Below are 25,425 nucleotides of genomic sequence, written 5' to 3' on the forward strand. Positions count from 1 at the left end.
CACAAAGCCCCAACTCAGGCACTAAAACTAGAGAAATGAGTAAATCAAACACTAACACAGTATCCAAAAAATACTGCCAATCTAACTCCATTACAAATGTAAGCAGAAACTAGAGGGGGAAAATGGGTTTTCCACATGGACTCTATGTGCCTAGATGAAATATGAAATTAAATCCTTTGAAGAATTAGAAGGAAAATAAACAGCTTACAAGAGAAAGTGGTAAACCTTACCCAAGAAATGGACTCCCTGGAAAATTAAAATGGACTGAACAGAAATCAATGACTCTCTGACACAAAAGAAACATTGGAACAAAATCAAAGAATTGAAAAATTACAAAATAAGATACATAAAGTCCAGAAACAACTGATTTGGAAAATGAGTTGAGAGATAATTTAAGAATCACTGGATTCCCCAAGAACCATGATTTTTTAAAAATCACAGGTATTCTTTCTCGAGAAATTATAAATGTTGGCTAGAGCACTGGCCCTGGATTCAGGAGGACCTGCGTTCAAATACAGCTTAGGACACATAACACTTATTGTATGACCCTTGGCAAGTCACTCAACCCCACTGCCTAGTCAAAAAAAAAAAGATAATAAAAAAATTATAAATGTAAACTTCAGGAAGCCAGCTAAGGGAAGGCAGAGAAAACTCTACTAGTGATCTCCTGAAAGGTTTCCCAAAAGGCAAAGTCCTAGGAACACCTATGACCAAAATACAGCTCCTACTTGAAAGTACTGTAAGCATCTAGAAGAAGCAGTCTCAAGGAACTACAATCAGGATCACACAAGACTTGGCAGCTTCTACTAAAATAATCGTAATCATAATTACAAAAATACCATTTTTATGGTATCATAAGGTTTGTGAATTGCTTTACAACTATCTCATTTGATTACCACAAAACCCGAGAGGTAAGTACTATTATCCCTATTTTACAACTAAGAAAATGAAGCAGCAAACAGGTTATGTGATTTAGCTCAGAGCTACATAGCTACTATCTGGGCTGGAATTTGAACTCAGGTCTTTCTGTAGTTCCAGCTCTTTACTGTATCATCTAGTTCCTGCAAAGACAAAAGAAAACAAGACAAAACAACAGCAACACAGGAGACCTTAGAATACAATACTTCAAAAGGCAAAGGATAGAGTTACAATACAAAATAACTAGTTCTACCAAGCAGACGTGAAAAAAATAGATCTTTAAGGAAACAGGACTTTCAAGCATTTCTGACGAAAAGACCAGAGCTGAGTAGGAACACTGAAACACAAATGACAAAGTACAGAGAAACCTAGAAAGTTAAATTTATTTAAGCAACTGGAAGGGGCTATATGATGATGAAGTAATAACATTCTAAGGGGGGAGGGAGGAAGTAGACAAGGGAGAGGAGAAAAAAGAATCTTAAAGTCTTCAAAGGGTACTGAGAGAGTTATTAAGAAAAACAGATTCTAGAGCTGGATTGGCTCTATTCTAAGTTTTAAAAAAAGGAAAGAAAAGAAAGGGTAAAAAGAAGAATACAATAGAGTAGAAAACAGAAAGAAGTTAGTGAGAAATTTTCTATTCATCTCAATTGGGGTGAGAAGAGGGAAATGGGCACTGGATGAACTTCAATCTTATCTGAAATGGACAAAAGAAAGTTGAACATACAAGCATGATTTGGCAAAGAAATAGATCAAACTCAACAGAGAAGGGGGGAGATAAGTGGAGGGTTGACAAGGAGGACAATATTGAGGAGGGAATAGTCACAGGCAAAATGAACTTTCTGATCCTGAAGCAGGTCTGAGGTTGCCTCTTAAATGAAGAATGACCGAACAAATTGTGATATATAAATGCTGTAAAATATTATTTTGCCTGAAATGATGAAAGAAATTATTTCAAAGAATCCTAGCATGCAAAGTGAAGTGAAGAGAACTAGAACAACTCATACTAGGCCAAAAACATTGTAGAGAAAAACAACTATGAAAACTCTGATCAAAGCACTGACTAATCATTTCTCCAGATTACTCATGTTCCTAACACCCCCCCACACACACATAAAGAGGTGAAGGAAACAAGGTGCAAAGACATTCATTTTTGGATGTAGCCACTATGGGGATTTATTTTCCTTAACTACACTTATTCATTAACAAGAGTTTTCTTTTTTTCCCCCTCATTTTTAATTGGGAGGAGTAAGATGTGGCCTGAGCAACAGCGATGGGGAGAAAAAAGCCACTGTAACATGTATCAGAAGGAAGTTTGAGGAGAAAACACACACAAGCACAATTTTTAAAGTAACAGAGAATTTAAAATTAATTATATACTATTTTTTTAAAAATAGGAAGCATGAAATGGGGATTCTTCTGCTATGTGTATAGAGATGCTCCTTTTTGGTGTTTAATTTTTTAATTTTAATAAATACTTCAGGGGGAAAAGAATGTAAGAGTACTGGATTTTGTGTCAAAGAACCTAGGTTCAATTCCTGGCTCTGACACTTACTAGACTTATGCCTAGAGACAACAGATCAATATTTATTATTGACTATTTTGTGTCTGGCATTGTGTAGGAACTAGGGATACAAGTGCAAAGAATGAAACAATCCCTCTCTAAAAGAGTTCAGATTCTATAAAGAGAAAATCACTTCAACTATCTGCAGTGTAGCATAGTAGAGAGTGTGTGTGTGCTCCTGTTCCTTCAGTCAAAATAAACTGAATTAAAATCTCACGTCTGACACTTACAATCTGTGGGCAAGTCACTAAAAATTCAGTTAAGTCTCAAGTTAAATCACTCAGTTTCCTAATCTGTAAAAAGAGGATGATATTATATAAGAGTACCTACCTCACAGAACTGCTGTAAGGTTCAAATGAGAAAATGTACATAAAGTGCCTTGAGTTCTACATGTCAGCTTATTATGGCTATTATTGTTCCCTGCTCTGTCAAGTGGAAATAACCATGTTATACTTACTCACAGGGTTATCTTAAGAAAGGCACTCTGTAAAACATAACTTAACCTCTCAAGGGATCAAGTCATAAAAAAAGGATAAAATCATAAATTATCTGTTTCCAGGAGTCAGTCAGGAGATGTAGGCTCTATTCTCAACTCTGCCACTAGTTAACTATTTAGACGTCTATAAGCCTAAGTACCTCTCTCTGAGCCTGTTTCTCTGACACTATTTTGTTTATTCACTAAACGGTTGCACTACAGATGATCTCTAAATAGTGCTCATCTTTAACACTTGATGACTTTATGACATTTTACTAATAATTCTTTATTCATTTTAACCAAACCAAACAGCATTTATCCAATGTTGATTTGAATTGTTCAGTATTAGAAAAATAAAACCGATTTTTAAAAAAATTCTATAATTAACACTTTTCCACCAATTTAGATTGGCCTAATCCGAATTACTACAAACTAATGAGGTTTTCCTCTATCTAGAAGACTTACAATCATTACTCAGGGATTGGTTTAACTTTATACTTATATTTGCCAGAGATGATAAAACTTTTAACTAAGACTTTCATTTGGCCTTTGTCTTAAGCCACTGGACCTTCACTTAGACCAAGTAAAGGGAAGAACTTCCTCCAAATCACTAAGCAATATTTGTTATACTGACATCACTGTCAATCAACAATTTGGAACCTAAAATATTAATGGGAACAAGAGAGACAGATGCAAATGAAGAAAAAGGACAGGGATATATTTAAAAACACAAAAGAAATACAGAAACAAATTTAAATTAGCATAATATATAAATGCTACAGAAAGGTACAATTATCAGAGAAGGGGTAATAAAGGAAACTCATGAAGGATGACAACTGTTTTTGAGAGAAAAGGCATAGATTAACAGGGAGAAAGAAAATGAGGAATGATATGTGCAAAACTACAGAAATGGGAACAAGCAAATTAAGCATGAGTAAGAGCAAGTAGTGTTGTTTGAAGTAGATGATTACATGAAATTAAGTTTCTATAATGGTGGAGGGCCTAGAAGCTCATATAAAGGATTTTCAACTCAACAAACATTTATGTGAATTTAGCATGTAATAAAAGGCTATTAAAAGTTTTCTGGATGGGAAATTTATATAAATTATCTTCATATGGCCATGTAAATAATTTTTCAGTAATTATTAGTCAGCATTATTCAGGTCTTTTGATGCCAATATCCATTGACTAATAATAGCTACCACTTAAATAATGCTGTAAGGTTTGCAAAGCACTTTATAAATATTATCTCATTTGATCCTTACAACAACCTTGGAAGGTAAGTGCTATTGTTATTTCCATTTCACAAATGAGGAAACTGAGTCGGAGGTTAATACTTTCCCAGAGTCACACCACTATTAAGTGTCTGAGGCAGAATTTGAATCCTGGTCTTCCTTGACTCCAGATCCCAGTACTCTATCCACTGTGCTCACTAGATGCCTAAAATCTGTCTTTTAACAAGAAATAAATGTGATATGTCTTAAGAAATGTTAATATATGAAGATCTAAATTTCACCATCTCTAGTACGACAGAAGTCATACAGAAGGACTTTTAAACAGGAACTGTAAGTATAGTGATGAATCATTAAGTAGTTGAGACTTTGGAGAAAGGGTTAAGGAAAGAGAAAGAAACTAGACTTAGAAATTGTAGCCAAGAGAACAGCTTGAATACAAAAATCAATTCACATGCCTATTACATAAACTAAAATTTGTGCATATACACACATTAACTTATTCAATAACAACAAATTAGGTCTTATATTAATTACATAATCTACTTTACATAAAGGAATCTGGCTTACCTTTCATTTAACTATTTATCTCACATGATATTGTTTTACTTTTTTCCCAAGTGGTTCAAATAGTAACTCTCAAGAAAGCTTAAAGTCCTCCTAAGATGTATAAAGAAATAAAAGAATATGCTCATAATATTTGTGTTCTTAGTAGAGACTTGAATGGGTAACTTTCTCTAGTCATTTGCAGCTGAACAAGAAGAAATGAATTTGAATATAGATTCACATTAGAATATATTCACATTATAGATTAATTAGATTAATGATTCACATTAAACTGTATCAAAACAGAAGATATCACAGTTCAATCTCTCCCCCAACCCATTGGATTCTTATACTGAATTGAGGCATTCTGTATTAATTTCCTATATTCACTTTTACAGTCTCATTTTTTTCTATGAGCTATAAAGTTTATATTATTAATATATTAATATAGCATTCAAGTGTTTAGAAAAGTCCCCTTGAATTTTAGGAACTGTAAGTTGCTACTTTTAATCAAGTGATAAAATATTGATGAAACTCTATCTGAAAACAGATGACACTCCTCTATCCAATACATAAATTTTCAAAAAATAAAAATTTTCAAATTTGTAAACCACTACATAGTGGTTTACAATAGAAGACACCCAAAATGATTCCTTTAAACAGGAGCTTCAAATGATACATATTCAGAATATTCTCTCCAAAAAAAATTATACCCAACTCCATATTTGTGAAAAATCCTAGTTATTTCAGACTTTTTGTGTTGGTTGCTTATCATCAAAAAAGCTCAAACCAAATGTATTTGGTTTTCTGCTATTTTTCTTAAATGTGCAACAGTCACATAGCCTTTCTAATTAAAGTTAAACTGTGTTTAACTAGAGTTTCACAAAGCTTACAAAGACAAACATGTGGGTGTGATCATCTGACTGAAGAAACAAAAACCCAAATTTACAAAACATAAATTAAAGGCAGGATTTATGTAAACACAACTACAAAATACTCTTTATAGAAATAGATTTAAACAACTAAAGAAATATTCGTTGTTTGTAATGGGTGATACTATGTTAGTTTAAATATGTATTGCCAGTTAACTAAACTAAAAGGCTATTCTATTGAGCTAGACAACAAAATGCATTTAGAAAAACAAAAGGTAAAAAAATTTAAAGAGAAATAATGAACAGCAAGAAGTCATATCATTATCAGAGCTCAAACCACACTACGAAGAAGTAGTCATCAAAAACCATTTTATATTGCTTAAGATATAGAAAAGCTGATCAGCGAAACAAACAAGGTAAAAAAGACCCAGCAGGAATTGGCTACAGTAACCCAGTATTCAGTAAACCCAAGGATACCAACTCTCAGGTCAAGGCTCTCTATTTGAGAAAAACTAATGGGAAAATAGGAAAGAGGTTTGGAAGAAACTAAGTTTAGACCAGCATCTTAAACCAAATACCACTTTAAGCTACAAATGGATATAAAACCTAAATATAAAAAGATAATCACCAAAAACAAATTAATAGGAAGGAAGGAGGCACCTTACACAACTATGGCTAGGAAGAGAATACTTAACAGAGAAATCATAAAAAGTAAAACACAGAATGAGGGATCCATGGCTAAAGAATATTGCACATTAAAAGACCTTGAATTTTTAATGGACTAAAAGTTCAATATCAATTTCCAAAAAAGTAAAATAAAATAAACATGGCAATAAAAAATCCTGATAAGTACTTCTTACACTACTATCCTTTTAGACACTTTTTAGAGACCTCTCAGATTCTTTGCCTTCTGTCCTCTTCTTTCATTCATACAGTGGCCACCCCTCTAATTTAGACCACCTTATCCCCTGTAAGGTAAATTATAGCAATAGTCTCCTCCCAAAACATAGTTCTGAACGTGTCAACTCTCCTAACCAATAAGCTTTATTTAGTGCCTCCCTGTTACCTTAGTATCCATACAAAATCCCAAACTTATTTTGCATTACTCTCACTCACACACTCTTCCATTTAGTCAATTTGGTCCTTTTAATGTTTCTTACAAACAATAATCCATCTCCTCTATGCAGGCTTTTCCTCAAGTCTGGAATGTACTGCCTCCTCATTTAAGCTTCTTAGAATCTCTACTTTCCTTCAAAGCTCAACTCAAATGCCATCTCCTATGAGATCTTTCTGGATTTCCCCAGCTGATAGTACCTGTCTCTCACTCCACCAAAATTATCTTGACTTTATTTTATATATTTACCTAGATGTGTACAATGCTTTCTTCCCACAGAAAATATAAGCTCCTTGAGGGCAGACTGTTTTCTTTTTTGTCTTTTATCCCCAGAATCTAGCACAGTGCCAGGCACATAGTGACTGCTAATGAATTTTTGATTGAACAATCAAGGGAGATTAAAGTCTCACAGCATTCAGATCTGGATATTTTGTCTAACTGTGGAAGCTGCATTTAAGAAGGACAAGAGAGCATATGGACTACATCCAGAGAACAATCAGAATTCAGAGAATGGGAGAGAAGAAGTCACAATCATGCTATAGAAGCCTGAAATAGGGGATTTGGTCTGAAGGAAAGAGGACAACTTTGGGGGACACATTACCCTTCCCTTCCCACTACCTCAAAGCACCTGAAGGGTTGTCATGTAAAAGTGGGATCAGATTTTTTTTTGTCCCCAGAAGACAAAACTAGATATACTAGTTGAGAGGCAGACTTTGCATGGATACAAGAAAAGTTAAACAGATATGTCCAACTGTGAAAACGGTTGCCCCTGAAGATTGGGAGATACTCCTCTCAAACCTCTCACAGCTTCACAGCATTTTATATTTAGAGCAATAAAAAACCTTAAAGATTATCTAATCCAATATCTTCATTTCACAAATGAGGAAAATACAGACCAAAGAGTTGAAGTGACTTACTTGCATAGGGATCCCAGAGGAAGTGCAAAATGCTGATACTAAAAGCCTAGTCTTCTGACAAAATACAGGTCTTCTGACTCCAAAATCATTACTCCTTCTACATATAGTCCAACATAACTGAAAAGCAGCCACATCTAATAATATCTAAGTCCCTCTATAAGATGTTATAGAATAAAGCAATGTAACGTTTGCTTGAATCTTGGAGCTCAAAAATAATTTTGCCTTTTCAAGTTTAAAGTTAACAATAATAATTGTATATGGAATTATACATACAGCTACTCACTGTCTCTGTCCACTGGAGATAAAACTAAAAGGCTAATTTAAAGTGCTGCACAAGTGATTTAGCGATTTTCTACAACTGACACTCTTTTAACATTAGAGTAAGTTATTAAAGGAAACTGTCATATTTCCTCTCCTGAAAAACTAAAGATTTCAGGAGTTGTTTCAATGCTGCTGAGAGAAAGAACAGCAAGCTGGTATATGAAGAGCATTTCAGTCTCTGGGTACAAAAACTAAGGAAAAGACTCAGATGCTGAAAAGATAGGATGAACTAGTCAAGGCAAATTTAAGAATGGAACTAAAAATGTTAAAAAAAATACCTTGCCCCACTAAATCCACCATTCCGCCATACTTTTTCTGTATCACTCTGCACAGTCAATTCAAGGCCAAGTTTTACAGATTCTCCTCTATAATCTTCTCTTCAACCATGCCCTCCTCTGTACTCTCACAAGAACTACCCTAGCTCAGGTATTTAACACCCCTTGTTCTCAACTACTGCCAATAGCCTAATAATTGGGTCTCCCTGTTTTGTCTCTCCCTTCTTTAATCCATCCTCCATCCTAACGCAAAGATCTATACCACTTCACAGCTCAAAAATCTTCAATGGCTCCCCAAATGACTCTAGGATAAATCAAAATCCTCATCCTGGCATTCAAGACCTTCAACAATGTCTCCAACCCACTTTTCCAGGTTTATTTCACATTTAATTCCATTTTGGCTCCAACTAAACCAAACTACTAGTTGTTTTTCGACCTTGGCAACCCATTTCCTGGGCATGTTCCTTCCTATCCCACGAGTGGGAAGTGGTTCTCTTTTCTTGCCTCTCAGAATCATTATCATTCTCCAAGGCTCAACAGGTGTCATCTCCTCCATAAAACCTTCCATGATCCTCTACCGCTATGTGTAAATGTTGTTACTCTCCAAAACACTGTGACAGAAAAAAGTGACAAATACAAAAGGTCTGAATAACTGATGCAGAGCATTTATACTACAATCACCATAAGAATTCAGAACTGATCCAATGCAGTATCTAACTGTGACTTCAGAGGACTGACAGTGAATCTTGCCTTGGCACACAGAATAAAGTATACATTTGCAAGTATACACTTGTCTGCTGCATTTATTTTATTTCCTTAACGGAATTCATTTGTTACAAACGAGGGTTTTATAGCAGTAAAGGCATATGGAAAGAAAGAGAGACAGAAAAGAATGCCAACATTTAAAAAAGAATTTTTTTTTAAGTTTCTAAAGTGTAGATTGGCATCATGGTGCAATGGGAAGAATATGGCAGACCTAAGGCTTGGAACTCAGAAGACTCATTTGTTGAACTAGTTCCAACACTATTAACTAGCATGGTGATCCAGGGCAAATCTCATCTTCAGGTGTCAGTTTATTATTTGTAAAATAAAGGAACTGGATTAAATCTCTAACTTTCTTCCTAACTCAGAAACTGAATGATTCTATATACTATTCATGTCATACTATGCTGTTCAATGGGGACTTCAGAATGCTGTCACAGAACCACAGAAATTTTAATTAGCTGATTAACCACTTTTTAAAACTCTTAATCTTTATACTTTAATGGAGTCTCCCAAAATGCATCACTAAGAAGAATTAAACTCTGGGCTAGTAATAATAACTATAGCAGAATGAAGCCCTGATTTAAGATGAGTTCATAATTTTTCAAACATAACTATTTCAACTTAACAAGATAGTTGTAATTTGGTCAAACTATTTTAACTACTTGTTCTTTCAAACGTATTACAAAAGAAAATTACCATTACCATTGACAAGTCTGCACAAAAATTCATGATACATGTATGCTATATATAAAGCACTTGACAAAAGGCTGATAATTAATTATTGAATGGTTCTTTAAATTACATTTCAATTATGTTTAAGAAATATACAAACAAATCAAAATAACTTAACTACAAGAAATACGTTCCAACCACACTATACCTCATACATTTAAGTCTGACTCTTTCAGGCCTCTATACAGTCTATGAAATTAAAAACTGTCTTCTTAGAAGGCAACTAACAATATTCTAGATAAAAACAAATTCTAAATTTTAAGGGAAGCCTATTTGGTAATCTGTGAAAAAATTCTGCCAAATCTCAACTATGAAGAGAACATCAGAATTACTGTGAAAATCAAACAATCCAAACACCTGGGTCAAGGGTATCAGAAAATGGCCCATCACCCTGACACATCTCTGTGATACATAAGAATCTCCAACCTAGATAGATAAGTCCTCCATAGTTACTTCATTGACTTGTGATAGTTATATTGCTGACATCTGCCAAGTACTATATTGTTTTGGGTTTACATATACTGACTCCAAACTTCTTATGACAGTAAAGGCCCATCTTTTCAATAGACACAATTCACTAGTGCTGCTTTATGGTATCAACCTGGAACACCAGGTATGCCAAACAACTAAAGATAAGCTTCAGAGAGGGAAATGGCCAGGCACAGTGATGCATGGGAGCAAGCTGCAACACACAGCTAGAAACTCCAAAGAAGACGATTAAAAGATACAGTCACACAACTCCATAAAATGTGGGAATGGGATAGCACTTTAGTAAGGATGAAACAAAGAATGAGGGATGACAGAAGGCCACAGTGCTCCACCTATACCTTCTTGTTGCAAGTTGGGCAGATCACCTAAGGTAAACTTTTGGGAGAACAATGAGTCATATAGTATGTCTAGGAATGGATGGCTAGCAGTCACCGGAGGAACTCTCAAATCAGTGAGGTCACAAATCTATTTCAGTGTAACATCTATTTACCTCACTTCAAGGAAAATTAATATATGTACGTTTCTTGAGAACACAGTTTTTCTTTGTACCTTACTAAGTGTTTGACAAATGTTTGCTGAATGAGCATGAAAAATGAGATTTATAAAAGTATATTTACAACAGGTCTTCTTGGATAAGGTACCTCAGAATCTTTGAGTTAGAAGAGAAGTGAGAAGTGGTCAACACTAACTTAACTCATACCTGAGCAGGAACACTGATAAATGTCATTCCAGCCTCCATTTAAAGATCTCCAGTGATGGGAAAAGGTGCTTCTTCTTGAAGTATTCCCTTATACTGAAACTTCATCTACCTCTACAAAATTTCTACCCTTTGTTTCTAGTTCTGACCAAATAAAACTAACACTAAAATAAAACTAATAAATAAAATAAAATAAATAAAACTAATCTAATCCCTCTTCCTTCTGACAGTCCTTCAAATATGTGAAAAGAACTATATACTTTTAATTCATATTGAGACTGCTTTCCAGAAAAATCCTCAGGTCCCCCCTTTTTTTTAAATCCGTTTCCTCCTTCCTATCGTGCCTTCAGAACCTCTCTACCTGGATGACTCATCAGTACCTCAAATTCAATTATGCCCAAAAACTCTGATTATCTTTGCCACTCTATCTGTCCCTCCCTCCAACTTACATTTTCTCTGTAGCACCACACAGTCTTATGTTTCCCATGCTTTTAACTTTGGGACTTTGGGATTATTTTTAATTGTTCTCTCTCTTCTAACATCCAATTAATTACCAAATCCTATTGATTATACCTCAAGAATCTCTGTCATTATTTCCTTTCTATTCCCTCTGCCACCTCACATTACTATTCCTCATTTCATTACCACCATCCTGGACAACCGAAATAACCTAATAGGTATTCCCCATCATCAATCTCTCCTCCAAATTTCATACTGCTATCACACTAATCTTTCTTTTATGGACAGTTATGGTCATGTTACTCCCTAATTGAAAATCTTCAATGAGATGTCTCAGCCATGTTTAACCCAAAGTCAAGGTCATCAAGAAGTTCATCACTGGCAATCACTGTGAAATACTGTGAAAGCCATGGATGTCAGCATCTTCCACTCCAATGTGCTTCCCAAGCTGTATGTAAAACTAGATTAATGTGTAATCTACACAATCCAGAGGATGGACACAATCTTGTGAAACATGTAAAGATCAGACACCTCCACCCCCTTCCAAACTTGTTTGTGTTACCCCCAGACCTATTCTACAACTGGAGCTGCCTGCCCCTTCAATACTCTGAACTATTCAGAAAAAATAAAATGGCCAATCTACCAAATCAAATCTTCCATGGCTCCCTACTGTTCACTACATATACGTCCAATTTCGTTACCTGTCATTCAAGGCCTTCCTTAAGATCCGACTCTACTCTAATTTTCCGCATTTGACTCACGTTATTACCATCCACCTACATTGTCCAGTCTAAGAATTCTTAATCTGGGGTGAGCGAAAATCTTTTGTGTTTTTTTCTTTTAATACATTTTGTTAACTATTTCCTATTGCCTTCCTTTGCAACCCTATGTATTTTAATTTACGCATTTAAAAGTATTATTGTGAGGAGTCTATAGGCTTCATCAGACTACCAAAGAAGAACTCTACACATTAAAGGTTAAGAACCTCTAATCTAGTTAAATATGCCCCCTCTCTGCTCCTCAAACTTGCCATGCACCCTCAAACCTCCATGTGTTTCCCTTCACACCATGTTCTTCCCTTTTTGGAAATGCCCTCCCTCCACCTGTCAAATTAGTATATAAAAATTCTATTTACACACAATTTAACAGAAACAAATCTATGGCAAAAAGTAAAATACTCTTGTGTGGCACTTTGGAACAAGGAGAAACACTATTTAAAATAGTCTACTACTACCATATCAATCTTTTTTTTTTTTAGGCAATTGGGGTTAAGTGACTTGCCCAGGGTCACACAGCTAGTAAGTGTCAAGTGTCTAAGGCCAGATTTGAACTCTGACTCCAAGGCCAGAATGCTATCCACTGGGCCACCTAGCTGCCCCTTCAATTCTTTTTTCTTAGACCTCTTCCCCCAATATCTACTTCTGAAAAGAGATTAAATATGCTGCTTTTCACAACAGTATGTTATATAAGTTGATCTAAATAAGTTCCATACTCCTTTAACAGTGGACCAAAGTTTATGGAGAATGAAAATGTGAATCCTGACAAAATATACTACAAAACTTATAGATCACAATATCACAAATTCAGAGCTGAATTTAAGGCCATCTTATCCAACAATTTCACTTTATAGATGAGTAAACTAAGGTTCATGAATTAAATAACTTGCCCAAAGTCCCACAGGTAGTAAATGTCAGAACCAGGATACAAATCCAGGTCCTCTGATATCAAATCCAGCACCACTGTACCATGCTACCTCCTTAAAGCTCTAAGCAGTTCTTCAACATGTAATTTGGAAGCTTCACGGATTTCCTGCAGCTCCCCCTCCTTTTGTCACTTCATGATTAATTAGAACTTCTACCTTCAAAACTTAGTTCCAGTCCTACTTCCTCCAGGAAGCCTTCATTACCAACTCCCTGATTATGGGGCTAGAGCAGGGATAACAGGTGGATGACCAGGATGCTCTACTCCCTCTTCTCTCCCCACCCAAAAAAACTCTCCTATAGTACTGCCTATAAGATAGCACTTTGTTTTATAACTTTCTAAAGCACTTGGATAATACTGTGTATGTTTTACCCCTTCCTAGACTATAAGTTCTGTAACAGTAAGGATAATTGGATCTAAACTTTTTTTTTAATCACCTACCTATAAAAAAATACCTGCATATTATAAATATTTATCTTTTTTTAAATAAATGGGCACAATTTTCATTTGGCCCGAACCACATATTGTCTCCTAGTGTTACCTTTCTATATCCTCCCATCCAAGCTTGTAAACAAAGTGAGCTGCTTGCTGGAAGAATATCTTAAGCTTCTTTGTATCTATAGAATCTGGTGCAATGCTTTACCTGTAGTAGACCTTTAATAAATGCTAGTTGATGCTAGCATGCTACTCAAATGTTAGATTTGAGTCTACATTAAGAGAGGTATTAAAACTAAACTGACAGTAGGAGAGGGCCAAGATCATACTCCTACATTCAGTCACTGTAAAAGTTCTCCAGACTAGCTTGTTTCCTTATACTCTCAGAATCAGAGCAGGAATCAACCTGCAAAATCTCACAGGCCTCAGAAGTGAAGTGATATGACCACTCTCACATAACTAGTAAATATAAGAATTACAGTCTGAACTCTAATTCAGGTCTTTTGACTCCAAGCTTAGTGATCTTTCCAGTCATAGTCCTCTTGATCCCCATGCTTTCAGATTCTTTACAGACTCAATTTACTCAATATTCTCCCTAATCCAAATGTTCAATCAATCTCTCAAACTACACATAAAGCTTATTAAACAATCCTAACTCCAAGTTACCCCCAATTTCTCCCCGGGACTTCTACTAGAAGCTTTCTCCAATTGTAAGAATAGTAATTGGTTTTCTCCAATTCCATACTCTCTAGGTCTTACTTCACTTCCCTATCTCAGGAAATACATTCATCCTTTTGCTGCTGTATTTCATGTAGTAAATAGTTGTTTATCTGTTTAATATATATCCTAACATCTTTATCCATATCATTACGACCTGTCTCAAATTATTAGCTACTAGACAGCAAGGCTGTGTCTGTTTAAGTTGCTTTGTAATAATACCTTACAAAGGATACCACACAAATAATATTAATGAAGTTGATTAAGCTTTAAACTAAGGATGAGAATGAAGTTTGTCTGTAGAATTAAATTTGGGTTATCTGCATTACTTATTAACAAATATAATTATTAAGAGTTTTGAATTTTTTTTTCATCCTCAGAAACCAGAAAATCTCCCTCATCTGTTCCTAGAGTTGGCCATAAAAAGGAAGAAAAATTGACAAAGCAAATCTTTTTCTACGGAACTTTTTGCTGGAATTAGCAGTATGCAGCTGGAAATAGTTGGGTGTTCATATCTGGAAAACCCTTTGTGGCAGCTGTATAACCAGTCTATGTCCCTTTATACAATCAAAGCATAAAACAAACTAAAGAACTACCAAAGCAAAAATCTGCTATTAACAATCTGCATTAAGGTTACTCAGTTTGAGGGCACAAATTTCTAAAGTTGAGGTCCTCTGTTTTCCACTTAAAGACTTCATATTCACATGTCAAAATTAAAAGGAAAAGGGGAAAAGTTTCTATCTTAAGAATGTTCGTAAAACAATTTCAAAGTCACCTATGCTGTGCTTTGCTGAAAAGAAATGATTAAATTACATTTTTTACATTTCTTGGGGGAAAAAACACAAAAGAAATAAAGATTTAGTACCAAAATAAACTCCAAGTCAATCAACTAAAAATTTTTATTAGCTATTTACTAGCGCCATTTCTCCCACTGGTTTAAGTTTTTTCTTTAACTGTTCAAGAACCTGTGCAAAAGAGCACTTATCATTTTTCAATATTAGTAATAGTAAATATTATATGCTATTTTAAAAAACTGGTTGGGGGATGGTGCACTATTTAAAAACAAAGGCAAGCTAAAGTTTCTGTTGCAAAGTATGCAGTTTTTTTTTGTTGGGTTAAGTCAGATACAAGTGTTTTCACAAACTGTTTCATTTCAGAGTGTACATCTATAGGCACTGCAGCAGCAACATAAGTAATTTAGATTCATTCATTATAAAGTGATTTTCAGATGTTACTACTCAGATGAAAACGTTTCATTTGAGAATGTCCTTAAACTGGTAACTACAAGACAAATTTTTACTGTACAAAGACAGATTTTCAAAAGGAGGAAATATGAAGAGTTCTTAAAGCTGTAATAGGGAATAAAGTAATGAGCATATTAAAAAAAAAACAAAAATTAGTGACGTGAAAAAGTCTGCTGATATTAATACCTAAAGAAGCCTTCAAAGAAGTTGTTCTAATGAATAAACATGATTTTACAGTGAGATATTCTGAATCACAATGAATTTTTCTACTGTAAATTCTAAGAATTCTTAAATTTTAAAAACAGATGACCCCTTTGTTTTTAAAATAACCTAAATTAAGTTCAGTCAAAGGTGAAGCTTAATTTCTAATTGGACACTTGACTTGCATAGGTTTATTTAAAACTATCCTTAATTGTTAGAAATATAAAATTAAATACATAGTAACTTTTATGATATATTACTATTAAAGTTTTGGTTTTAGGAGAGTGTAAAGATTTAAGTGTATAGAGTTTCCAAAGTAACTTAATATCCCCAGAAACAAGCTTGAATTTTTAAAGATCAACTTATCATTATAGACTGCATCACATAAAAAGTTTCTGGATTTCATTACTTGAAAGTGTATTACTATCAGTCAAAAACTATGAATTGATGTTGTTGCTCTCTTGCAGATTCAAAAAATATTTCTAGTCACCAATCTTTCAGCTTCGATATTTCCTTCCCTTACCAAGATGCAGTCCTGCCACTCACACGTTTCAACACTGCACACTCCGCAGCAGATACACTCATCTGATACCACCACACAAAATAAACACACTGCACCTTACTTTTTTTTTCCTCCTTGGAAAAGTCATTCAGCTTCGAGAGACCCGTGCAAGGCTGCATACCTAGCAAATCAATCTGAATCGGAGTACCTTTTTCACTGCCTTCCAATCACTTAACTCTTCCTTCAAACTTGGAAGAATTTTTTAGGTTATCAAGGTAAGGATGGAACGAGGGTGAGTGAAGGTTTAGTAGGGAGATGGGATCACTTTTACGTGGAATCCCTTTGCAATGCCTAACTAGATAAGAGGGTTCCCTTCTCTTCGGAAGCCTACCACCTCGGCCATCGCTAACGCCCCATTCATCTAGATAAGATCCCAAAGCCTTTCCAGGGAGAAGCCCCCCTCCCCCGTTAATCTGTGATCTGAAATGGCTACTCACCTTTGGCGTGGAAAGTGACAGGTAATTCAAAACAGGGTCCACGGACACTAAGCCTACTACCCTCACTGCGGGCTGGGCCTTCTCCCAGTTCCCTGAAACCTACATTACATCTCGACCCTCTGGGACTCCCAGGACACTTTGCTTCGATCAGATTCACTTCTCTCCCCTTCCCCTCCGGCACTCCAACCCCCTACATTTTCAACCATCTTCCTCCCTCCCCTTATTACAACCAACTCCCCCCTCCCGAAAAAAAAGGCCCCCTGTCCTCACCTGTATTGTCACTGGCTGAGAACCCAGGCGAGTTGAGTTTGGCTCGTTTGGGATTGGGCGGTCCGTCCAGCAAGTTCTCAGCCATTTTAGCCGGCTCTCGAAAACAGCCCCGCGGATGGGGGTAGGAGCTGCGAAGGGTCCGCGAAGGGTCCGGGGCAATCAGGAGACAATCCGGAGCGGGGGGTTGGGGAGGGTTCGGAGAGCAGCCCCGGCCGGGCCGGCACTGAGAGGGAGCGGGAGGTGGGGGGGGGTGGCGTCCGAGTGTGTGTGAGTGCGAGATGGGGGGGTCGGAGGGGGGAGGGAGGCCAGTGAGGGGGGGGGCCAGTGGAGAAATCACAGCCACAGCAACAGCGCCCCGCAGCGCTCACCGCCCGCCCCCGGCCGCGGCCGCGGCCGCCGCTGCTGCTGCTACTGCTACCGGCCGCGGCTCCCTCATCCCCTCCCCGCCGCGGCGGCGGCCCGGGACTCCCCCCCGCCCTCCCGAGCGCGACACTCCAAGGAGGGGGGGGCCAAGGCGGCCCAGCTGCCCCCCCGGGGCCCAGCTGGCAGCGACGGTGCTCGGCTGGGGCGGCTCAGTCAGTCCCGGGGAACATGGTGCCTCCCGCCCGCCTGCCTCCTCCTCCTCTTCGTCCTCCTCCCTCCCCCCCTTCTCGCCCCACTTAATTAATTAATTCTCTCCCCGCCCGGTGGGAGGGGGGCTTCGGGGTTCGCTCCCCTACTCGGTTTGAGGAGCCGGAGCCGCCGCCGCCGCCGCCGCCTTGAGGAAAAACAATGCGCGAAGCGGAGCCTCCTCCGCCGCCGCCGCTGCCGCCGCCGCCGCTGCTGCCCCCCCCACCCCCGTTCCGCCGCCGCCGCCGCCGCCGCCGCGGCTCCGGGAAGCCGAGCCGAGAGCCGTGCGGGGCCGCCGGAGCTGGCGCCGAGGGCCGGGCGGAGCGGGCCGGGCGGGCGGAGTGGGGTGCGCGGGCGGTTGTGGGGCCCGGAACCGGCGGGGCCGAGTGGATCGCGCTCGAAGCCCCGATCGGGTCCGCGACAAGATGGCGGCTGTTGATTCCTCAATTAAAAAAAAAAAGAAAGTTTTTTTTCTTCTCTTTTCCAGAGCCTGAACGGGAGGGGGAGGGGGCGGGGCACGCTGGTGCGTCACCACCACCGCCACCCCCCCGCAGCGTCACCACGCACGGCCCCCGCCCCGCCCCCCTCCACCTGCACTCGGGAGCGGCCGGAAAGATACGAAAGCGCCCAGGCGGAAAGGGCCGAGCGACCGGCCTGGAGTGCATAGTGCTGCCGTGTTGTGGCGGACAGCGCCGCCCTTAGGTCGTAGGAGAGATATGAAGGGCCGTGGGCGTTTGCGAGATCCTTGTTTCTCTGCTCTTGTTGTAGATCCCTAAGTGGGACCCTGGGAGGGCTGGGGGAGCGTGGGGGGCGCCGGGCAGCCCTTGGCTAGCCCATTAAAGTGTTAATGCTCGCGCTGTGTGTGACCGAGGCTGAGCCTTGGTCACTAACGCGGCCGGCCGCAGTGACCGACGAGATCGAATTCACAGCCTCCTCTTCCTCCCCCCATTAATTTTGCTGAGTTCGGTAGGGTTCGGGTTTTTTTCTTTTTTTTTTTTCAGTGGTGTGGCCCACGAAGGTGAATCGTGCCCTACCCATGGTCTGTGGGAACTTTTGTTTGGAGAAAGTTGTCAAGGGAACGGAAAAGAAAAAAAAACTTTGACATTTTGGGTTATAGGTGAATTGCAGGACAGGTAGCCATAGTCTGGCTTTTCTGGCGATCTGCTGTGTAGACTGGATTTTCTTATATCACACCCTTACCTTCCCAGGGAGCCAACTTTCCTCTAATCAGGACTCCTAAGTTAAAAATTGCAGCACACACTGTTTCTGAATATTTGGGGGTAGAATGGGGTGAGGGTAAGTAGGGGAGGGGTCAGGGCCTGATATTGTTTCCGTATTGGGAACTCTCAATTAAAAATCTCCTTCCAACAAATGCAGATCTCTTCTTTAACTTAAGGGTGCCTGGGGTACTCAGATAGCAAACGACTTCCCAGGGTTACAAGGAGAATAAATGTCACAGGCTGGACTTGAACCCAAGGTCTTTCTGACTCAAATGGGCTTTCAATCCACTACTCTCTCTATCCACTAGTCCTAATTTATGATAATAGAGGAGGGCCAAGTCTAGGTCAGTTGCTCTTCCCTGTCAGTGTTCTCTCCCAGCCTTGTGAGAAGCCTCCCCTGCTTCTTTCCTGGCTTTAAGGCCCAAGTGCAAGATATTTTTTCTCCCTCCTGGAGGATAGTGCATAGTAAACAAAAGTTCAATTTAAAAAACATTTGTTCAGTGATTACTATGTTCCAGCCAGTGTGGTGGTGGCTGGGGCTACAAAGACAAGAGTAAAACACTTCTTGTCCTCAAGGAATTTACAATCCACTAGGGAGATACAACTTGTCCACAAAGAAGTAAAAATAAGGTACATGAAATAGATACAAAGTGATGAGAAAGGGGAGAGTAACAACTCGGGGAATGAGGAAAGGTCTTTTAAAAGTGGAAGGCAGCACTTGAGGTGAGTTTTGAAGGATGCAGAAATGGGGAAGGAGAGCTTTCCAGGTACGAAACATAGTCAGGTTAAAGACAGAGAAAGAAGATAGAAGGTCACGCACTAGGGAACTAGCAAGTTGGCCAGTTGGCCTAGAACTTAGGGTACCGAGTCATGTGAAATCATCCTGGAAAGTTAGGCTGTAGCCAGATGTGAAGCATTTAAATGCCAAACAAAGAAATTTGTATTTTATCCTGGAGGAAATAGGTTAGCCACTGGAGTTTCTTAAGCAAATCAAAGTTTTAGGAATATCAGTGAGGGCCTGAAAGAGAGTAGTTGTGGTAAGCTGGAGAGAAAGATAGAGACGGCAGAGGTAAAGTAAACAAAGCTTGGTAAATGATTGGGTATAGTGGGGTGGGGGTGGGGGATAGTAAGAGAAAGGGAATCTCTAAAAAAATGATTCCTGGGTTTCAAACCTGGTTTGAAGCTGTTTGGTTGTGCTGCTTTTCTGTATTGGAAAAGGCTTGGCCTTTGAAAAACTGAGTAACTAGAAGGATGATGGTGACCTCATCAGAGAAACCCGGGAGGAAAGGTAAGTATAGGGAGGTTAATCAATTCAGCTTTGGACTTCTTGGGTTTAATATGCCTGTGGGAGATCAGTAAGTCAGTCCACAAGCTTTTACTAACTGCTTACTATGCACTGGGATATACCTAGGCCTAGGAGATGGGAGAGAGATCAGGAGCCTCATTATTTCTTGTTTATCATACGTGTAGTTGTTTGTACATATTTGTATGCTTGTTGTTTCCCCCTCACTAGATTGTGAACACCTCGAAGGCCACAGTTGTCTTTTGCATTTCTTTTCACCCTCTGTGCTTAGCACTGTGCCTGGCACTTAGTAGGTGCTTAATCAATGTTTTTTGACTGACAAAGGAGACTCAGTAGGAGCAGTCAAACCATGGAAGAGAACCGCCAGAGAGAAGGATCACAAAAACCCAGGGAGGAGAGCACATGTAGAAGGAGAAGTTAGTTGACATTATGAGGACTGAGAAAAAGCCATTGGATTTATAAATAAATCAGTAGTGGGTTTTGGAAAGAACATTTTCCCTCAAGTGGCACACTTGGATAGACCTATGAGATAAGTGACATAATTTCACTTATTTGACCTGGAAACTAATTCATCATGACATTTCTTGGCCATTTCCAAATCATACCACTGCTTATACCCTTCCCTCCCCCCACTTTCCAATTCCAGCTTCCCTCAATTGTTGTCTTACTCCCTTACAATGTAAGTTCTCTGAGGGCAAGTTCTGTCTCATTTGCTTATATTTGCATGGCCAGTGTCTGACACGTAGTAAGTACTTGATAATTTTTTTTCTTCCATTCATTCATTCATTCATTCATTGAAATGGATTAAGAAGTGAATCGAAGCTGAGAAAATAGAGGCTCAGCAAAATGCCTGGGACCAGTAAGTACTAAAAAATTGTTTGTTGACTCATTGATTGATTCATGGAAAGAGCCTTCAAACTGAAGACCTAAATATCGCTTAGTGTCCAGTAAGAACGTGAGGGACCAAGTCACCATACCTCTGAATTTTTGTTCCTTTGACTACAGGGATAGGTCCTACACCTGTGATTTCTTTAGAGAATTTTCAGGTAAGAACAATGAAGTCTACACCTACTCTACAACTTAAGAGAGCTGTCTAGAGACCTGAGCGATTAAATAGCTATCCTAAGGTCACAAAGACAGTATATGTCACATGAGGAACTTGAAACTAGGTCTTCCTGGCCTGGAGGCCTTTACTCAGTCCAATATTCCATGCTGCGTTTTAAAATGAGGATAGTAATGTTTGTTGCTCTCTAACTTGGTTATAAGGAAAGTATTTTGTAAACCTTACAATCACTATCCATATACAAAACTGTTATTCCACTATCTCTACCTCAGGCATGGGTATTCTAAAGAAAAGTGCTTTGTAAATGGTAAGGCCTATAGAACTACAGTGAGTGAAGCCAGGGGACTGATTCTGTTGATTTTTGAGTTGTACTGAATCTCTGGCTTGAAAGAATCTTGACCTTTGAAAAGCTGGGGAGTGTTCTTGAAAATGTCTTCCCTTCCATCCAAATAACAGTGAAATCAAGCCATATCAACTGAAGATTCTCCCACAATATCCTACTATCAGTGATGTACTACAATGATTTTTTTTCACCTTGCTAAGAAAAAGGAAGCCATTGGGCCAACAGGTATTTTCAGTGTATGTCCCATCCTAAAATAGGCTGAGAGAGAGAGACAAAAGAAAGCCTTCAAATCTAATTCCAGCCTTTGATGTTGAGGATCTCACAGTAAAGAAGGGGAAACAAGATATAAGCTTTGATAAACTATAGACTATATAGGAGAGAATACAACATGTGTCACATCAGTCCTCCCTCTATACTCATATGGCCATCACCCTAATTCCAGCCCTCAGCGCTTCTTGCCTGGAATATTGCAATTGCCTCATAATTAATGTCCCTGCATCCAGCCTCTCACCTCTCCAAATCATCCTCAATGCAGCTGGTAAATTAATATTTCTGAAGCATAGATCTGCCCTTGTCACTCCTCAAGAAGCTTTGGTGGCTACCTATTGACTCTGGGATAATATATAAACTCTGTTTGGCATTTAAAACTCTTCCCCAACATCTAGCTCCAACCTACCTTTCCAGTCTGATTATACAATACTCCCCCTTATGAGCTCTGTGTTCTAGCCAAACTGGCATACCTGTTCTTCCCTAGACTTGACATTCCATCTCCTCCTTTTGTTTCTTTGTGCTGTCTTCCATGCCTGGAATGCTCCATCTCTTGGAACCCCTCACTCCCTTCAAGGAACAGCTTAAGTATTATCTCCTATATGAGGCCTTAGCATGTTCTGCTTTGTATGTTTTTTATTTAGTTGTCTCTGTACATACTGTTGTCTTCCCCCTTAACATGTAAGTTCCTTGAGGTCAGAGACTGTTTTTGTCTTTGTATCCCCATTGTCTAGAACAATGCTTGGCATATAGTGGGCACTTAATAAATATTTGATGACTTGAATGTCTCTAGCTCAATAAGGCTAGAGTAGGAGCCAGTAGTGGAGGCAGATGACAGAAAGTAATCCAGGTTTGGGGTTTGACAAGGTATAAGTGGCAATAGGACAAGGGGCAAGATACTTAAGGGTAGAGAATAGTTTATAGTTGAACTTATCAATCATAGGGTCAACTATGAATAGAGCAGGAGGCCAGAGCATTATCGATGGACTGGGAAAACAGAGAAAGAGATGGAGAGGCTGAGGGTGATGGTGAGGAAAAAAAAGAAGTTTAGGAGTGAAGCAGAGGAGGAAATGGAATTGGAAAGGAGGTCGTGATCAGAAAAGAAGAATTTCTTTGTTAATGGAAGAGGACATTAATTTGTATTTGAGTTCCAAAGTATAAAGGTAGGGATTGAGGTCAGGAGGAAGGTTGTGAGTGAAGTATTGAGCTCCTTGAGAAAAAATGGGAAAATTTTCTACAGGCTGAAAACTGTGTGAGTCAAGGATCTGGACAGGGTGACATAGACAAATGGAGGGACACTCAAAGGAGAAGTAGCTGAGTGATGGTGGCAAAGGAGCAGTCTTAGAAGTGTCAGTGAGGAGCTAGAGATAAGCTTGTTCCTGCTTTTGGCCCAATGTGTTAAGGAGCATGACAGAGAGAGAGAGAGAAAGAGAAAACCCAGTACTTCAGAAGATGTCCAGGTATGCAGTGTCTTCAGGAGGAAGTCTTTGGAAAAAAAAAAAGATAAGGTGTGATGAAAAGAGGTATGGGATGAAGAAATGTCTATTAAGATAGAAGAGGGGTTCCACAGACTGCAATGGAAGGGGAAGGTAGAACAGGAGAAAGATCAAGGAGGGAGAGATACAAATGAGCTAGATGATGATAAGAGAGTGAAGAGAAATAGCTCTGGAAGGAGAATGGGGTTTCAACATGTGGTGACTCCATTGCAAGTAGAATGGGAAGAAGAGGTGGGAGTTTGCTAGCCATAGGCTGAGGGAAATATCGTTAGACTGGGGCTCCCAAATGCCAGAATCCTGTGATAGCCTAGTGCAGCATCAGACTATATTCTATCAACTAGAAAAGACAATCAACTAGTGAAGGGATCAAGTCAGTTGCCTGGGTTAGTTAATGAGTGGTAACCATTAGGGTTACCTCAGGGGTCTGACTGAACTTAAACTTGGAGATTTCCAAATGCAGTCCCTGAGCAGGGCTTTGGTAAGGGATTTTCCTTACCTGTTCCTTATAACAATGAAGTCATGGGCCCACTCCAGTTAAAAAATGTGTCAGGCACTGTGATGGGCACTGAGCTTCCAAAGAGGAGTGAAACCATCCCCACTCTGAAAGAGCTTACAGTATATCAGGAGAAACAATATATACTCATCTACAAAGTAAATACAAGGTGGTTTGAGGATGGGGAGGGGAAGGGAGATGCTAGCAGTCAGGGGAATCAGGAAGACACTCATTTAGGATGTGGAACATGAGATGAGCTTTGAAGGTAACTAGGTATATTAAGAAGTAAAGGAGAGGAGAAAATTAGTTCCAGGCATAGGGGGCAGAATGTTTAAAGATACAAAGCCAAAAACTGGAATGTGTATGGGGAGCATAAAGTAGGGCTGTTTGGCTAGAACTTAGAATGTGTAAAGTGGAGTATTGTATAATAAGCCTAGAAACGTAGAATAGAGGCAGATTACCCCAAAGAGAAGGTTCTATTTGATCTTACAGGAAATCAGGAACAAAGGGAGTAACATGGTCAGACTGGTGTTCTAGAAATGTCACTTTGGCAGCTATGGTGAGGGTGTATTAGAGAAAGAGGTGATAGGGAGAATAGGAGAGATTGGTGGGGAAAACAGTTAAAATCAATTGCAGTAGTCCAGGTGAGAGATGATCCTGAATTTATTCCTCTCTGGTCTCTACTTTTGACTCTTTAGACTTTCTGTACCATGCCACAGCAGCTTTCTCACCCTGGAAGTTGGCTCTGCCCCTGAGGCCCCTTCCTCTGATTGGCTCATTCCTCCCAGAACCTCCATTTTAAGGAAGGTGCCTACACCAGCCATGTCTTCATTTTTCTTTAGGTTCCACTTCTGTCTTCTCTGATATCTTCTTTCCTCTCTTCTTCCCTCCCATCCCCTTTCAGCTTCTTTTTATGAGTACCCACCAGTGCAATATAAGCTCCTTAAGGGCAGACAGTGTGTTTCTTTCTGCTTGTATTTTTATCCCTAACTCTAAGCTACAATGCTTGGCATACAGTAAAGCAATTATAAATTCTTTTTGACTTGACAAGGTGATGGCAGGTCAAGTAGAGAAAAAGAGGTTAATGGAGATGTGGGTATAGAAACAAACTTGGGCAGCTGATTAGATATGGAAGAGTAAAGAGTCCAGGATGATTCTGAGGTTGTGAACTTTGATGACTAGAAAGATCCCTGAAAGCTACCCATCCCTTCCATTTTGTTCTCTGGAATGCCTTCTCCATAGGTAACAAACTAGCTGTCATCTTATATGAACCCAGTTGTCTCATAGACATCTTAAACTCAACATGTCCAATACTGAATTGATTATCTTTTTCTCCAAACCCTCCCTTTTTCTTAACTTCCTTATTACTGTAGATGATATCATCATCCTTCCAGTTGATTGTTGTCCTTCGTTCTCAAAGACCAAAATAACATTAGTATGCTAGATTCAAGTTTCAGTGTGTCCAATGGTGGCTGATCAGACCAATACAAGCTCGGAATGTTCAACCACAGGCCAGGCACAAATAGTCCGTGTGAACATTTGGGGTGGATTCTCTAACTTGTGTATCTTGCGTTTCTTTTGAGCTATTTCAATTCTGCTTTGCTCATAGAGCACAGCACCTTCTCTGATGTGGGAACACTAGGCTGAGCGGTTCTGTGCCAGTGTCTCCCATGTCACACAATTCCAAAGTT

At 39.1% G+C, this 25,425-nt stretch overlaps 1 protein-coding gene across 1 annotated transcript in view; it reads right to left on the bottom strand.

Moving 5' to 3' along the window:
- Positions 1-17,221, bottom strand: part of CREBBP (CREB binding lysine acetyltransferase) — a 162,795-nt gene extending 145,574 nt beyond the window's left edge. The window contains 1 exon segment of the mRNA XM_020995440.2: positions 16,941-17,221. Within this exon segment, the coding sequence (XP_020851099.1) occupies positions 16,941-17,025 (85 nt within the window). The 5' untranslated portion in view covers positions 17,026-17,221.
- Between the last annotated feature and the right edge of the window lie 8,204 nt (positions 17,222-25,425).

This window comes from Phascolarctos cinereus, unplaced genomic scaffold (genome assembly GCF_003287225.1).
Source record: "Phascolarctos cinereus isolate Bilbo 61053 unplaced genomic scaffold, phaCin_HiC Scaffold_4;HRSCAF=312, whole genome shotgun sequence".
Lineage (NCBI taxonomy): Eukaryota > Metazoa > Chordata > Mammalia > Diprotodontia > Phascolarctidae > Phascolarctos > Phascolarctos cinereus.